This window comes from Chionomys nivalis, chromosome 13, assembly GCF_950005125.1.
Source record: "Chionomys nivalis chromosome 13, mChiNiv1.1, whole genome shotgun sequence".
Taxonomy (NCBI): domain Eukaryota; kingdom Metazoa; phylum Chordata; class Mammalia; order Rodentia; family Cricetidae; genus Chionomys; species Chionomys nivalis.
In genome coordinates this window covers 34512119-34528093 of record NC_080098.1, presented here as the reverse complement: position 1 = coordinate 34528093, position 15975 = coordinate 34512119, and the positions used below count along the sequence as shown (strand labels likewise).

The 15975-nt window shown below is 41.5% G+C and overlaps 1 protein-coding gene and 1 pseudogene across 2 annotated transcripts in view; both read left to right on the top strand.

The window, feature by feature from the left end:
* Positions 1–15975, top strand: part of Mtr (5-methyltetrahydrofolate-homocysteine methyltransferase) — an 81819-nt gene that overhangs the window by 53953 nt on the left and 11891 nt on the right. For both annotated transcript variants that reach the window (XM_057786984.1, XM_057786985.1), the window contains 7 exons: positions 492–599; positions 2508–2608; positions 7113–7180; positions 7718–7838; positions 12836–12917; positions 14027–14125; positions 15097–15172. In XM_057786984.1, coding sequence (XP_057642967.1) covers positions 492–599; positions 2508–2608; positions 7113–7180; positions 7718–7838; positions 12836–12917; positions 14027–14125; positions 15097–15172 — 655 coding nt within the window. The remainder of the gene's footprint in view (positions 1–491; positions 600–2507; positions 2609–7112; positions 7181–7717; positions 7839–12835; positions 12918–14026; positions 14126–15096; positions 15173–15975) is intronic.
* LOC130886304 (U6 spliceosomal RNA) lies at positions 11962–12059 on the top strand (annotated as a pseudogene).

Below are 15975 nucleotides of genomic sequence, written 5' to 3'. Positions count from 1 at the left end.
TATAGAATGGTGGGGATGCATCATGTTGAACATGGAATTTAAAAGATGCATAGAATTCAGAGACACAGAGACTTTAGGCAGAAAAAGAAAAAGCCTACCAACTGAAAGTTTAGAATTTTTTTTTTTTTCCGAGACATGGTTTCTCTGTAGCTTTGGCGCCTGTCCTGGAACTAGTTCTTGTAGACCAGGCTGGCCTCGAACTCACAGAGATCTGCCTGCCTCTGCCTCCCGAGTGCTGGGATTAAAGGCGTGCACCACCACCGCCGGGCTTAGGAACAAAAATTTTAACTTTTTGTTTGTGCTTGGTTTTCCTCTTGCTGTGCCTCATTTATTGGTGTTCCCACAGGGTTCTAATTCCTCATCCTGCTCATTATAGAAATCTGGGACAGTCGAATTATGCATTCTTAATTAGTACTGAAGCTTCATGGGTCAGCAGTGACAGACAGTCATGTGATGATTTGCTAATGATGTCTAATTCTGCTTTTTTCCAGGTTATAAAGTCAGCCCGTGTCATGAAGAAGGCTGTCGGTCACCTAATCCCTTTCATGGAAAAAGAAAGAGAAGAAGCAAGAATTCTTAATGGTTCAGTTGAAGAAGAGGCAAGTTATTTTGTTCAGGCCTGAAGCCTTTTCAGGAGTTGCCCTGGAAGATTATTGTTTTTGTGGGGTTGGGAGCCTCATCAGTAAAGCTTTTATGCAGTTAGTTGGTGCACTCTTTCCACCTTTACATGGGTAAACCCAGAGCGTTGAACTCAGGTCTTTAGGTTTTCACAGCACGTATCTTGCTCTGCTAGGTTGTCCATGTTCATGTTTTAAATGTATCATGTTTGCTTTTAGGAAGCTCTTCCCCAAATACTTCTTAGTTATCCCCTTGGTACCACTTGTAGCATTTATCATTGCTGGCTACACCACAAGAATCAGCCACTAGCCTTTTTACTTTATTTAGAGCACTGTGTAGTTCAGACAACTTTAGCCCTGAGAATTCTAAATTTGCAATTGGCTGAATTGGAGAGATGATGCCTGCCTTGCATACCTACCTTTTCATTTTCTTGTTTCATCAGTGTGCAAAAGAACTGTTTTAGAGAAATAAAAGATGAGTCTACATTCCCTGCACTAGGCTGCTTTGAAAATTTGAGGAACATCTTTAGTTAGCCAGTTCCTTCCTTGTAGCAGAATTTCTTTTGGATCATCAACCAGTTCCCAAATCATAACATGGAGACTTAATACTGTTGGACCTTAGAGTCCAATCGCCGAGGAGGAGTCGCCCCTCAGAAACCGTCTCTCCCCACCACAGCTGATGTAAAGGCATGAGGATTTTCTGTCATGACAGGGTCTTCCAGCATTCGGGAGGTTAGAAAGACCCCGAATGGCTGGTACAGGCTATTTTTAAAGGGAAAAACCACAGAAGGAAGGGGTGTCTAGGGGTTGTTCTTTAACTGTTATGATTGGCTTGTTCAAAAGGGCTATTACCAATAATTGGCTGGAGAGTGGTTGCCAGATCAGATGAGGTAAGGGAAAACATCTGAGGGTCATTTTGCCCCTTTCCCAGGGCCTAAGTCAAAACATCAGTCACTGAGTCAACACCTAAGGGTTATTTTGCCCCTCTTCAATAACTGAGTTCTATTTGGAGAACATTCCCAACAGTTCAGTACGTGTGTGGGCAATTGTTAGGTCCTTGGTTCCCAGGGGGGAATGGGGGAGCATTACTGCTGAGACTGAGGGTTCAGAATTGTCATAAATGGCTTCAGAATTGTCTTAAAGTTCTACTTTAAGACTAGTTATGAATTCTCGACCTTATCTTATGCTCGTTTCTTGCTAGCTCTTATTATTTAACCTGTTTCTCTTCATCTATGTTTTGCCTTGGGGCTTTTTGCCTTTCTTTCCTTCTGTATGTACTACTCCGTCTAGCTGACTGATGGCTCCTGGCTGCCCTGGAGTGTCTCTCTTTCTCCCTTGTTCTCTCCTCTCTCTTCTCTTTTCTAGATTTCTCCTACTTATTCTCTCTGCCCGCCAACCCCACTTATTTTTCTCCTGCCTAACTATTGACCATTCAGCTCTTTATTATTAGCCCAATCAGGTGTCTTAGGTAGACAAGGTGAAACAAATGCAACACATCTTTACATAATTAAACAAATGCAACAGAAAAACTTTGGCATACCTTTACACAGTTAAATAGTCTGTAGCATAACAAGTGTAACATATTCTATGGCACCCTCTTTTCTGATTCTCAGCAATATACCTTGGCAGTTTCAGGGTTTAGGATGTAGTCTTTAGCTGTAGGACTGTGTCTGTGACTGCTGACTCTTTTTCAGATGCTAGAACCTATGAGCTTGGTTGAAATCCCTGAGCTGACTTGATAGGCACGCCTCTTTTGAACTTGGGTCCCCGACCTACCTTTGAGGGGGTTCTGGTATTTATTCCTCTGCCATCTCTGTGTGGCTCTTGAGAACCAAATGGTCTTCCTGGCGACCCCCCCACCCATGCTTAGCTGCTTGTCTCACTTTGCAGGACCCTTACCAAGGCACCATTGTGCTGGCCACTGTTAAAGGTGATGTGCATGACATAGGGAAGAACATTGTTGGTGTGGTGCTAGGATGCAATAATTTCCGGTAAGTTGAGATCTCACTTCATCCTCTTCATGTTTAAAAAAAAAATGTGAATCAAATGTTTCACTGGGTGAGAGGGATGGGGTAGCATATGGCCATGGATAAGGTGTGCTTGTTTTTGTCTACAACTGTGAACACAGCTTTTTTTGTAGGCTCAAAATTACATATCTCTTATGTATTTGTTAAGGACATAGAGGATAAGAAGTGTTCCCTAGGGGTCAGACGGTCAGGAGTCTTCCTGAGAATCTATATTGGACATAGTCTCTAATAGTTGCTTATCAGGCTTGTTTTAGGATTTCTATTGCTGCGGTGAAACACCATGACCAAAAAACAAATAGGGAATGAAAGGATTTTTTAGCTTACACGTCCACATCACCAAAGTAATTCGGGACAAGAACTCAAGCAGGGCAGGAACATGGAGGGGAGCTGCTTACTATCTTGCTTCACTTGGCTTGCTCAGCCTGCTTTCTTATAGAACCCAGGACCACCAGCCCAGGACTTGCACCACCCACCATGGCTTGGGCCCTCCCACATTGATCACTAATTGAGAAAATGCCTTACAGCTGAATCTCATGGAGGCATGTCCTCAACTGAGACTCCTTCTGATGACTCTAGCTTGTGTCAAGCTGACACAAAACCAGCCAGTACAGGGCTTCTCATGGCCAGTATGTACCATTTTCCACTCAGCAAACTGCCAGGTTTTAGACCAGGGTTCTTAAGAGAGCAGGCTTTCTAGAAAGACTTTGTCCATATTAGTCTCGACATCCTCCGTGTTTCTTGGTGATTATACTAGTATTCTCTAAGGGACAGAACTGATGGAATGAACTAATGTAGATCTATGTATCAGTAAAGGGTTTATTTGGGAGGCTTATGGGCTGTGGTCCGAGTAGTTTAGTAGTGACTGTTTCCTGACAGAAAGGCCAAGGATCCAGTACTTATTTGGTCAAGGAACCTGGATATATCAGCAGTCCCAGTCTTATGCTGGAGACCAGTGGGGTACTAGAGAGCTGCCAGTTTCAGTCCACTGAGGAATCCCAGAGAAGCAGATTTAACTCCTTAGAGTAGGGACAAGAGATGGGGAGCAAAAGCTCCCTTCTTCTAAGTCCTTTCATATGGACTACCACTAAGAAATGGTCCAGATTTAGGGTGAATCTTCTGACCTCAGATGGTCTAGATTTAGGGTGGATCCCAAATCCAACCAAGAAAAATCCCTCACAAGTAGAACACCAAGCTGGGTTTTAGATTCTCTTCTCTTCTCTTCTCTTCTCTTCTCTTCTCTTCTCTTCTCTTCTCTTCTCTTCTCTTCTCTTCTCTTCTCTCTCTCTCTCTCTCTCTCTCTCTCTCTCTCTCTTGATTTATTATATATACAATATTCTACCTGCATACCAGAAGAGGGCACCAGATTTTTTTTTTTTTTTTTTTTTTTTTTTGGTTTTTCGAGACAGGGTTTCTCTGTAGCTTTGGAGCCTGTCCTGGAACTAGCTCTTGTAGACCAGACTGGTCTCGAACTCACAGAGATCCACCTGCCTCTGCCTCCCAAGTGCTGGGATTAAAGGCGTGCGCCACCACCGCCCGGCTTGGCACCAGATCTTATTATAGATGGTTGTAAGCCAGCATGTGGTTGCTGGAAATTGAACTCAGGACCTTTGGAAGAGCAGGAAGTGCTCTTAACCAGTGAGCCACCTCTCCAGCTCCAGTTTTAGATGCTTTCTAAAGTATCTAAAGTGTAGCCAAGTTGACAACCAAGATTAGCCATCACAGTGGTGATATAGTTTTTGGAGTGATATATTCAGGTAAAACCCCCTTTTGCTTTCTCATAATGAATAAATATTCATAACAAAAGCTAACGGCTTATATTAAGTTTATATTTTTCCCACTTTACAATATGTTTCAATGAGAAATCACTAATGCCTGTCCTGGCCCATGTCTAGCTAGCAGTCCTTTGGAGTCGTGGGCTGCTTTCCACTGTGCCTCTTCTCTGATGGTGTAGTCTGTTGGTTATGGTCGCTTGTGTTCTTGTTTCTGCTGTCAGCTAACAATGAGCCTTCCCAGCCTCTTTCGCCTCAACACTTGACCCATCTGTCTGGAACACTGATTAGCTTGCACTCAGGAAGGCTGAGGCTGGCTGTGTTAGGAGGACAGCTTTCCCATGGGCAGTCAGTCTTCCTGCCTTTCTTTCCAGCCTGTCTTAAGATAGCTTTCTTTCCTTGCTCTGAAAATCAGGATTACAGTTTACCACCTATTTATTGTTCATTAAAATGACAGGTCAGCCTTTGTTTTGTGATGTCACTTTCTTGCGAGTATTGTTGGCCTGCATCAACTTGTAATGCTCGTTTGTATTTCAAATTTCCATTGAGAAATAAGACTCTTCAGAAGTGTTTTTGATCAGATTATTGATTGAATGACAATTGATTTTAGATATACTGTCTCAATTATGAAAAAGACAGTTATATGCTTTCCCTTTTTCACACTATATGTATAAGAAAATCTGCATATCAACAGAGAAAAACAGTATACATCAAGGGCAGCTGATGCTTATGCACCAGCCTCTCTCAGTACCTCACAGGGTCATCAGTAAGAGGCCTTTCCCTTGTGATATTTTGATGGAAGAACTTTCAGAAATTTAGTTTTTTTTTGGGGGGGGGTTGTTTTTTTAAATAGAAAATAGGCTAGGTGTGGTGGTGTTTGTCTTTAATCCCAGCACTCAAATGAAGAGGTGGATGGATCTATCAGGTGGTAGTGCTGCACGCCTTTAATCCCAGCACTCAGGGGGCAGAGAGACAGGTGGATTTCTGTGAGTTTGAGGCCAGCCTGGTCTACAAGAGCTAGTTCCAGGATAGGCTCCAAAGCTACAGAGAAACCTTCTCTTGAGTCCCTCACCCCCTAAAAAGAAGCAGGTGGATCAACAGTGAGTTCCAGGCCAGATGAGACATGTAGACAGACAACTAAAGCTTCCTTCTAGGTCCTTTTATGTGGGCTTCCACCAGAAGGTGCAGCCCAGATCTAGTACTTCAGACGATCCAGATTTGGGACGGAGCGGAGAGGGGGGGAGAAAAAGGAAAAAAAAAAAAAGCAACAGCAGTAGGCCCTGTGAGTACTGCTTAAAAAAAAAGAAAAAAGAAATTCACAGCTAGGCGCTGGATTGGTAGAATGCTTCCATCTAGTGGCAGGATGTGTGAATTGCAGGTGCAGCAGCAGTTTGGAACTGACAGGTTCCTGAAAGAGGATCTGCAGTTTAGTACAGTTGAGTTTTCTTTCATTTGTGCCCCCTCTGTTCTCCCTTCTGTCCTCTATCTCTCTTTCCTATTTTTGATTAACAAAGGAAGCATATTCCTAAGTTACATACTTAAAAGTGCAGTATGACATTAAACCCACGTATACAATGTATATTGAGCAGGCATTTGTCTCCTTATACATCCTTACTGAAGTGGAGAGTTCACTTTTCTATCTCAGTTCTTCATAATATGTAGTAGGCTGTTGTGTACTGCTATGGAGCATGAGAACTCTTCTCCTGTTTAACTTGTAGTTAAGCCTGCTGTCCAGCTCTTTATCCTCCTCTTTCCTCACCCTGTGTAGCCTTTGGTAATTTCTTTTCAGCTTTCTTGTATGTTAGGGTCAACTTTTAAGTTTCTTCACATGAGGCATCATATTTCTATGTCTGGATTGTTTGACTTAGCACAGTGTCCATCAGCTCCATCTATTTCCTGCAAATGATGGAATTCCATTTTTTTTTATGGCTGAGTATTAGTTCATTCCATGTATGCATTTTCTTTACCCATTTATCTATAGGTGGAGGCTTAAGTCATCTTGGCTTTATATGCACAATTTTACACTTCTTACCATGATAGGCTGTGTTACCACAGGGCCAACAAGGGGCTGACATCTACCACAGTGTCAGAGAGCTGACAGACACAGTGCACTCTCCTCCCCATTCATCTACTAGTAGATGCCTGGGTTGTTTCGCTACATTGTGACTGCTGCGTGGCAATCAAGTACTACTCCACAGCCATTTTAATGGAAAGGGATCATATCAGCCCCTTGTTGGCCCTGTGGTAACACGGCCTATCATGGTAAGAAGTGTCAATGTTAAAGCGTTGATATCAGGGATGTAAAAAAGAACAAGGAAAGCACAGGGATCGTGCTTCAGAAGCACAAGAATAAAAATTAAAAATGTCAAGCTGGGAAGTAAGCCTTCAAAATATTGGCCTTAGGGGGCACATTTCAGATTGATACTGTAGTATGTAGTGCATTCATAAAATAGAGTATTATTATTTCAAAAACTAATATGGGGAATAGGGATTTAGTTCAGTTGTAGAACACAAGGCCCTGAGTTTGGTCCTCAGCTCTGGAAAAACCAAAGCAAAATAAAACTAATGTGAATGACTTCTGATACTGTGGTTCCAGTTTACGTTAGAGCAGCATTTAGTGGCTAAAATTAAAATGTTCATTTCAGCTTTGTTTCTTTTGGTCTTTTGTTAATTTTCTGACATCTTGTTTTCTGCCTCAGAGTTATTGATTTAGGAGTCATGACTCCCTGTGATAAGATACTTCAAGCAGCTCTTGACCACAAAGCAGGTATGTGTCATAGTCTGCTGGGTGTAGGCTTCAGCATTACTCTGAGAGTCTGTTGGAGAATGGTAAAACCCAGCCCATGTGGGGTCTAAGGAACACCTAGGCAGCCAGCTCCAGTGTGGGCTGTTGGGACTTGAAAGAGGTGTGTGAGTGTCCATGACTTCCTGAGTTCTAGAGGTTCAGTGGACTGCCTTCTTAGAGGAAAGCAGTTGAGGTGGATTTTTTTTTCCCCTTGTATGTAGTTATTTTTATGGTCAAGTCTGAAATTGTTACAAACTAGATATAATTTTATTGTGTGGTATCTTAAATCTGTTACAAATATGTTGCTGCAAATTTATGTTCCATTCCTTTTTTTTCTTTTTCTTTTCTTTTTTTTGAGACAGAGTTCCATTTCTTATTACCCAAAGCAAATACTAAATTCCTAGAATTAGAAATTAACATGTTAGGCTTTCTAATCTTCAGTACAAAACTTTTTAAAGTGGTCTTTTTTCTCTCTTTTTTTCATTCTCACTGGTCTTTCTTTCTTTCTTTTGGCAATAGATATAATTGGCTTATCAGGACTCATCACTCCATCCCTGGATGAAATGATTTTTGTTGCTAAGGAAATGGAAAGGTTGGCTATAAATATTCCGTTGTTGATAGGAGGAGCAACCACTTCAAGGTAAGTCAGCAAGATGAGTGCCATCTCACTTTACGTTCTCTTAAATGCCAGTGTTTATGACTGGGGAAATCTGCTATTCTCTTCTTTGCTTTGCTGTCTTCTGTTGCACAGCTTTCCATTCTTTCTCTGGGGAAGTGTTAGAAAGCTTCTAGAGCCCACTCTGCAAAACTCCTTTGTGAGTCCTTCCCTGTACCCTGCTTTGGATTCTGTTGGCTTGTTGCTATTTTCTTAATCCTCTGTCTGCCAGGCAGCTCCTAAGAATTATAATGTACTCTTAACCCTTGTAAAATCAGACTAATAGCAAAACTGAGGTGTTTTGTTTTGTTTTTTCAGAAAGATGTTGCTTGAACTTCTGCCTACTCGGTTCAAGCAGGAGTCTGGCTGAGTAATTATAAATTCCCATGAAGACACTAACGTTGTAATAGACACACACTAATGAAAATGAGCTAGGAAGTCAGTTGGAGGAGTTGTTTCTTTTATTTGTTTGTTTGTTGTTTTCTTTTTTGAGACAGGATTTGTCTGTAGCTCCGAAGCCTATCCTGAAACTAGCTCTTATAGGCCAGGCTGGCCTTGAACTCACAGAGATCGGCCTGTCTCTGCCTCCTGAGTGCTAGGATTAAAGGCATGTACCACCACCGCTCAGCCTGAGGAGTTGTTCTAACAGGAGGACTTTGGGAAAAACTTTAGGATAAAAGGCATAAAGAGGGCAATGTTCATATTGAGTCACACGGGCAGTGTTTGGTATAAGTTCTTCCTGAGATCACGGCCATGGCGAGAGACACTGTTGCAGCATCACAGATATTTGATGGTTGGCAGGGGATAATATCAAGCTGGAGCATTGAAATTGGTGGTTCCACAATGTGCAGGGTTTTTTTTCTAGTGCAAAAGTGACATAATAGTGTGTCATAGGTATTTCTAGAGTTCCTCAGAGAGTGAGAGATTTCTTTTGAGGAATTGGCTCATGAGACTGTGGCTGGAAGATCTGGAATGTGTAGGCTGGAGACTCAGGGCAGTCTTCAGGCAGAAGTTCTTTGCACAAAAGGCAGGGGGTTAATGAGACTGCTTAATGTTTTTCTGAAGATTTTTAGCTAATTAATGAGGTTAATTCACATTATGAAGAATAATCTACTGAGTTTACAGGTTTAAATATTTATTGCTTCTAAAAAATATCCTCATAGCAACATTTGGACTGCATGCAGTATGACCAAAAACTGAGTCGCATGGCATACCCAATCTCACACATAGAATTAACCATCATATTAGTTATAATGTGACAGAGAGTTTTTGCAAGTAGCAAAATGTTTGCATCGTTATTCATTAATTACTTTTCACTGAAATAATTTGACAATTTGGCCATTGTTGCCGGTATTCGAAAATTGGATTTGTTTCCCACTGACTGACATATCAGCCAAATGCAGAATTATTTTTAAGGGATCTGACTGATCACTGATAAGAGGATTTATTTGTGTGTGTGTGTGTTTGTTTTCTTTCTGTACTGGGATTTGTACCTAGTACTTGTGCATGCTAAGCAAGACCTCTATCACTGACCAGCCCCCATTTTACTTAAAATCTTTTACTTTTTACTTTTGAGACAGGTTCACACTAAATTGCCTAGTCTTGAACTCATGCCATCCTAGGCTTGTCTGGAATGTGCAGTGTTTTGTCTCAGTTTCTAAGAAGCTCTGATTATAGGTCTGGACCACCAGGCCTTGTAGATAACTTGGGCTTTATGAACTTGACCTGGTCTTTTGCCTAGTGTGGAGAGTGGCAAGGGGATCTATGGACTATTGCCAAAATAAAGACTTGAAAGTTATAATTATGTAACATACTAAATCTCTACTTTAGGAGTTATGGCACCTGGGATGCTGGATTCATAATTAAAATATTTTATATTTGTTAATCAGGAATTCATTACTTGTGATGATTTGAAGTTGACTACATGGTTCATTTTCTTATAAGAGCTACCAGACAAAAGAAAAAAAGCTCTCCTCAGTCTGTTGGTTGCTTCTTTTCCAGTGATTGAGGGTTCAGAGGTGCCTAATTCTTCCCTTTGCCAGATGACAGCTCAGGACTTGTATGGTTTTTGAGACAAATTTCTGTGACTTTTCCAGTAGCAACATGAACCAGACTTGTGCTCCTAGACATTTGAGGGTCTTTAGAGAGGCCAAAAATTTGGGGTCAGAGATGGGCGAGAATTTACTTGGTGTGTACCTTTTCAACCTGTATTTGTAAAAGAGAAAAACCAACTGTTATTCTATCTGCAGAATGGGCAATGTGGTATCACATATGGGAACTTATGAAAATCTGACTTGTTATGGGCAGAACTTGACCGGGTATCCATTCTGAAAGTCAGTTGTTAAATTTAATGTATAACTAATTGCTATTGTTTTAGTTAGGATTTCTATTGCTGTGGTGAAACATCATGACCAAAAAGCAAGCTGGGGGGAAAGGGCTTATTCAGCTATACTTCCACATTGTCGCTCATCACCAAAGGAAGTCAGCACAGGAACTCAAATAGGGCAGGAGCTGGTGCAGAAGCCGTGAAGGGGAGCTGCTTACTGACTTGCTCCTCATGGTTTGCTCAGCCTGCTTTCTTATAGAACCCAGGACCACCTGCACAGGACTGGCCCCACCCACTGTGGCCTGGGCCCTCCCCCATTAATCACTAATTAAGAAAATGCCTTACAGTTGGATTTCATGGAGGCATTTCTGTTGGCAGAGTTTTTTGGTGTCCCAGCAGGTGCTCCTGTATGACCACAAAGAGGCTTACTATTAATTATAAATGCTTGGCCAATAGCTCAGACTTGTTACTAGCTAACTCTAACCTATTTATATTAACCTACATTCTGCCATGTGGCGTTACCTCTCTTTCATCTTGCATCTCCTGTTTCATCTCCGTGTCTCATTGGCGACTCCTGACTCCTGCCTTCTTTTCTCCAGTGTCCTTAGACTGATTTTCCCACCTAACCTCATCCTGTCAAGCTGTTGGCCAGTCAACTTCTTTATTAAATGAATCACAGTGATGTGTATTCACACAGTGTAAAGGAATATTCCACACATTTCCTCAGCTGAGACTCCTTCCTCCTTGCTGACTCTAACTTGTGTCAAGTTGACACAAAACCAGTCAGTTAACTACAAAACAGGTTTTGGAATCCCCTCTCCTTTTACAATTTAATGGAAAGTCACATTGCTCTAAGATAGTATAATTTTCTGAGTGTGTGTGTGTATTTAATTGCTCAGAGGTAAGGTGATTTTATCTTCCTCTTTACTTTAACTATGAGCTTTCGGTAGGGAAACTTAAAATATAGGTTGTGTGTTAGATTTCATGGATGCATTTTTAGATACTGTTCTTTTCTGATTCCATCTTGATTTCTCCATCTTTATTTTTTCTCCTTTGTTTAAAAAAATGTAGTGTGTGTGTGTATATGTGTGCGTGCGTGCGTGCGTGTGTGTGTGCGTGCATAAGAAAGAGTCAGGACAACCTTGAGAGAGAGAGTCAGAGGATAACCTTGTGGAGTTGATTCTCTTGGTGTGCATATGCCATGGTGTGCATATAGAGGTCAGAGGACAACTTGAGGATAAGAGCTTCTCTTTCTACTACGTGGGTCCAGAGGATTGACTTTATGTCACCATGTTTGGCAGTAAGTGCCTTTTACTCACTGAACCCTCTCTCTGGCTCTCTTCATCTATCTTTATGTGGGCTCTAGGGATTGAAATTCGGTGGTCAGGTTTGTGCAGTGAGCATGTTTACTGGCTGAGCAATTTCACCAGTCCAGTTAAAGCACAGCTATGCAGTGTTTATATACAGTACTTTAATTCTAGATTAGGCCTTGATATGAAATAAAAGATTACAGTATACTTTGACTATGAAAATAGCTGATTTAGAAGAAAGAAGGAACAGGAAACACACGATGGGAACATCTGTAAGCCATCCTGTGAGCCACTTTTCTTCACCTCAGACCCCACTTTAACCACTTAAAGGGAGGCTGTCTTCATTTCCAGTTCTCACTTACTTTTGTATATTTCTTGATGAAATTGCTGATACATAGCCTACACCATTGCTATAAACACCTAGCAATCAGGACAATATGTTTAACATGTCAAATGTCATATTTAAGAATTGAAGACTCTGTGCTCGCTTCTATACCAAAATTGGAACGATACATTAGCATGGCCCTGCACAAGGATGACATGCAAATTCGAGAAGCGCTCCATACTTCTTAAAAATTAAAAAAAGAATTGAAGATTCTTCCTTTAAAGTTAAAGTTTGACAATAGAAACTTGAGGCTGAGCAAATCTTAGTATGAAATAGTTAATTCTTGCTTTGTTTTAATTAATTGATTCACTTTTGTGATATTAGGGATTGATTGAACCTAGGGCTTTCTGAATTGTAGAAAGAGTTATACCACTCAGCTGTATCCCTGGTCTCTTTCTGTTTTGTTTTTTGTTGCATTTCAGGTCTGGGATTTCTTTTTACAAGCATAAGGTGGTGTTGAGGCCAGAGGTATAGATGGCTTTCTCAAAGAGGAAGCAGGGTCAGATCTGTGTCCTGTATCTTCTGCCTGCTTCCTGCTTCCCTGGGGTGCTGGCTCTTCTCCCAGCTCCTTTGGAGGGAGGAAGTTGACCTTGACAGCAGTAGGGTGTGACTGCCAGGGACTGGTTTCTCCCTTGGCTCAAGAAGGCTGTGATGAGTGCCTGGACTGGAACTCATTCCTTGTTGGCAGATAGCTAAGAACAAAGCTTTCTCATTTTGTCAGACTCCCTTGGAGCCGAGGCCTATCAGTTCATGTCATTTCACCTTGTTTTCCCGTCTCAGGGTGGGGAAGTCATTCTTGGTTGATAAGGGACATTTAAAGTTCAGTATTTGTAAGTAAGTACCTTGAAGCCTTTCTCTTGGAAATACTGTAGAAACATTATCTGTAGTGATTCTAACACGAGTTGTCTGAGCAAGGAGCTCTCAGCACTGATGGGCTTTTCTTCTTGACCCTTATTTTCAGAACCCACACAGCAGTTAAAATAGCTCCACGGTACAGCGCGCCTGTAATCCATGTCCTAGATGCATCCAAGAGTGTGGTGGTGGTGAGTGTGGGACCTTCCTTTTATTCTAAATGAGTTGTAAAGAGGGAACAAAGAAAGCGTTAAGAGCTAAGGTATTACCCAAGGTCCACTTGGTAAGTTCTATGGAAGAAATGTGAAAGCGCAGAGCAGGTGAAATGACGTCAGAAGTTCACGGCTGCCACTGCAGTGCTGCCTTGCTGGGAGTAAACCCTGTTAGCATGTCTTTTGCTTTCAGGGATGCTGGCAGAACTGAGCAAGAGCTGAAGGATGGCACCAATGCCTTGCACTTGGACACCTCACCAGATTGATAAATGCCTTTAATTTACAAATATGAGTAAATTTCGTTGACTAGTGCTAGAATTAAATGGAATGTAGGATTTTTAAAATGACCTTGTTCCAGATGTAAAAATGCTTGATAGGGCCAACTGACTCAATCAAAAAGCAGTCACCAGATATTCAAAACCCAGAGTAATAGATAGTTCCTCAGGGAACAGAAGAAAAACTTTGCCTAGATGTCTTTCCCTCTCCGTGTCCTCTAGTGAATCCTGATTGTTGTTCTCATGTGTTTGCTGAATAATAGGCTACAACAGCTGAGAGACCACAGGGACCTTCAGTTTCTAAATTACTTGTCTAGAAACTCAGTGTAAGATAGAAAAGAGCTAAGCAGCCCCCTTCTGTCCATAATCCCATTTATATTTTCAATGAAAGCATAGTTTGACAACTCCAGGAATTTCTGTTGGGGAAGAAATGTACTCAAGGGCCTGGTGACCTGGAAGACTCTAGCAACACCATGCAGACTGGATGACAGTGACTTCGGTTTTTATGTTATCTTCTGAAAGGAAACATTTTACATCTGTGTATTTATTTATGTGGAATGAATACAGTAACCAGTATTACTGTATTCCACCGAGTTGAGCGTATCGTGAGGTATTATTGTGGGGTGGTGGTGGTGCTGGAGCCACAGTATGTGTATGGAGATCAGAGACAACGGTGGGAATTGGTTCTCTTCTTCTACCATGGCTGTCAGACTGGCAGCAAGCATGTTCATCTGCTGAGCCATCTCACCAGCCTCAGTGGAGGTTATCTTCCTTTGCTGCCCTATGGTTGTTGAATTTTATCTTGCATTTCAGTGCTCTCAGCTGTTAGATGAAAATCTGAAAAATGACTACATTGAAGAAATACAGGAAGAGTATGAAGATATTAGACAAGATCATTATGAGTCTCTCAAGGTAAGTGATAAAAGCAGGTCTTGGCTCGTTTCAGATCAGAGTAATCCATGATTTTTCATGGATTTTACTATTCTGATTTTACTATTTTACTATTTCCTAGTGTAAATCTGAGTTCTTTGGTATCTAAATTCCTGATTTTTAAAAATGTTATAATGAAGCACTTAGATGGGGGTAAAAGGAACCTGAGTTTAAAGCCAGCCTGGGCTACCTAGCAAGACTATCTTTCAAAACACTTAGGATTTTTTTAAAAACTGTATTGAGTCAAGCATTCTGGATCCTTAGTAGATATTAGGCTGTATGCCAGGCACTAGGGCTATGAGAAAGAGTAAAACACGAGCTCATGACATCCTAAAAATATGAGCTAAACCATTCCAAAGTGGTATTCTCAGACTCACTTTTAAGGGAAAAACGTAAGAAAATTCTTCAGCTTCTCCTGATTATTGGCCTGACCTTGCCTGCTGTTCAGAATCATGTGCCTGGAACTGTCCCCTCTAGGCTTCAGGAACTCCATAGGATAGTTTCTATGCTTGTCGGCCTTCCATCTTTGTGTGGGGCATTAAGAGAGTTGCTAGGAATGAGGAAATAAACAGTTGTGTGCTTCTGAGGTGCTTGAGAGCCATAGGTTCTGCTGATGGCCTCTTTCCATTCTTCTTTTTGCCTATAGTTGACAGTTCCGTGGTTCTACCCTGCTCTGGTGCTCAGGGCAGTTAACTCCAAGTTCATTTGTCCTGAAGGAGGTGATCAGGGCTACAGGGTCAGTCTTAGAACCACAGTGAACATGGGTCACTCTTTACTCTCCTGTTCTGGTGGCAGCGTGAAGCCCTATTGGTTGGGAAAGAATAAGGATTATCCTTTAGAAGCATTTGATTTTACTCATTTGTTTTTTTTTTGCAAAACTTTTTTGGTTATGTTTTTATTGTAGAGATAGAAAAGCTAAGAGGTTCTGACTAAATTACTGTTTTCTTCAACAGGAGAGAAAATACTTATCCCTAACTCAAGCCAGAAAAAATGGTTTCCACATCGATTGGCTGTCTGAACCTCACCCAGGTCTGTGGCTGTTGCTGGAGACAGCTAAGTGTTGATAATTGACAATTTCCAGGAATGTTTGCAGTTGCTCAGCAACAAATGAACCTGAAAGCGAGCAGTTCTCAGTTGTGTGTAGGAATGAGTCACCCTAACTGAAAAGAAAGTAGATAGGAAGACCTGCTGAGTGCCACAAACTGTGGTGAGATGGAGTCACCGTGGCTTACTGGGTCCTTCAGATGACTCTCGAACAAGCGTGTTTATTGTCTTCATTTTAATTGAAGAAACTAATTTCAGACAATAACTTGAATGGTTGTCAAGCTTCTACCATCAGGTTTGTCTTCTGTAGCCTCAATGCTTCTCTGTGTTATGCTTACTTCTCAGCTGACCTGAGTTGCATGTAGGCCAAAGGATTCACTTGGAAGGTCTAAAATATAAAATAACTGCATTCACAGGTCTTGAAAACTGCAGCAATGCTGGATCCTTTTCCGCTTTCTTTTTCTGTTTCTGGATGCTTCCCTTTTCATTTTTCTTATGTTGTTTCTTCCCGTTTTATTTCTAGCTACCTTTCTTACCTCACATGGGTACTCACAAGGGAATAATATGAGTAAGATGTTTTGACAGGCTCAGAGAGACACAAGGAACAAATGCAAAACTGAGACAGGGTGAAGGGGGGTTCTGTTAATGGAATCCGAATTTCCCAGGTAATGTCTGAAACCAGCTTTCAGTGCTTATGACATCTGTGTTCTACACATGCTCAGCAGGGCCGAGAGGATTAAATTGGAAATGTAGGTGCGCTCAGTTCTAATTTCATTCCTGCTGGGTTC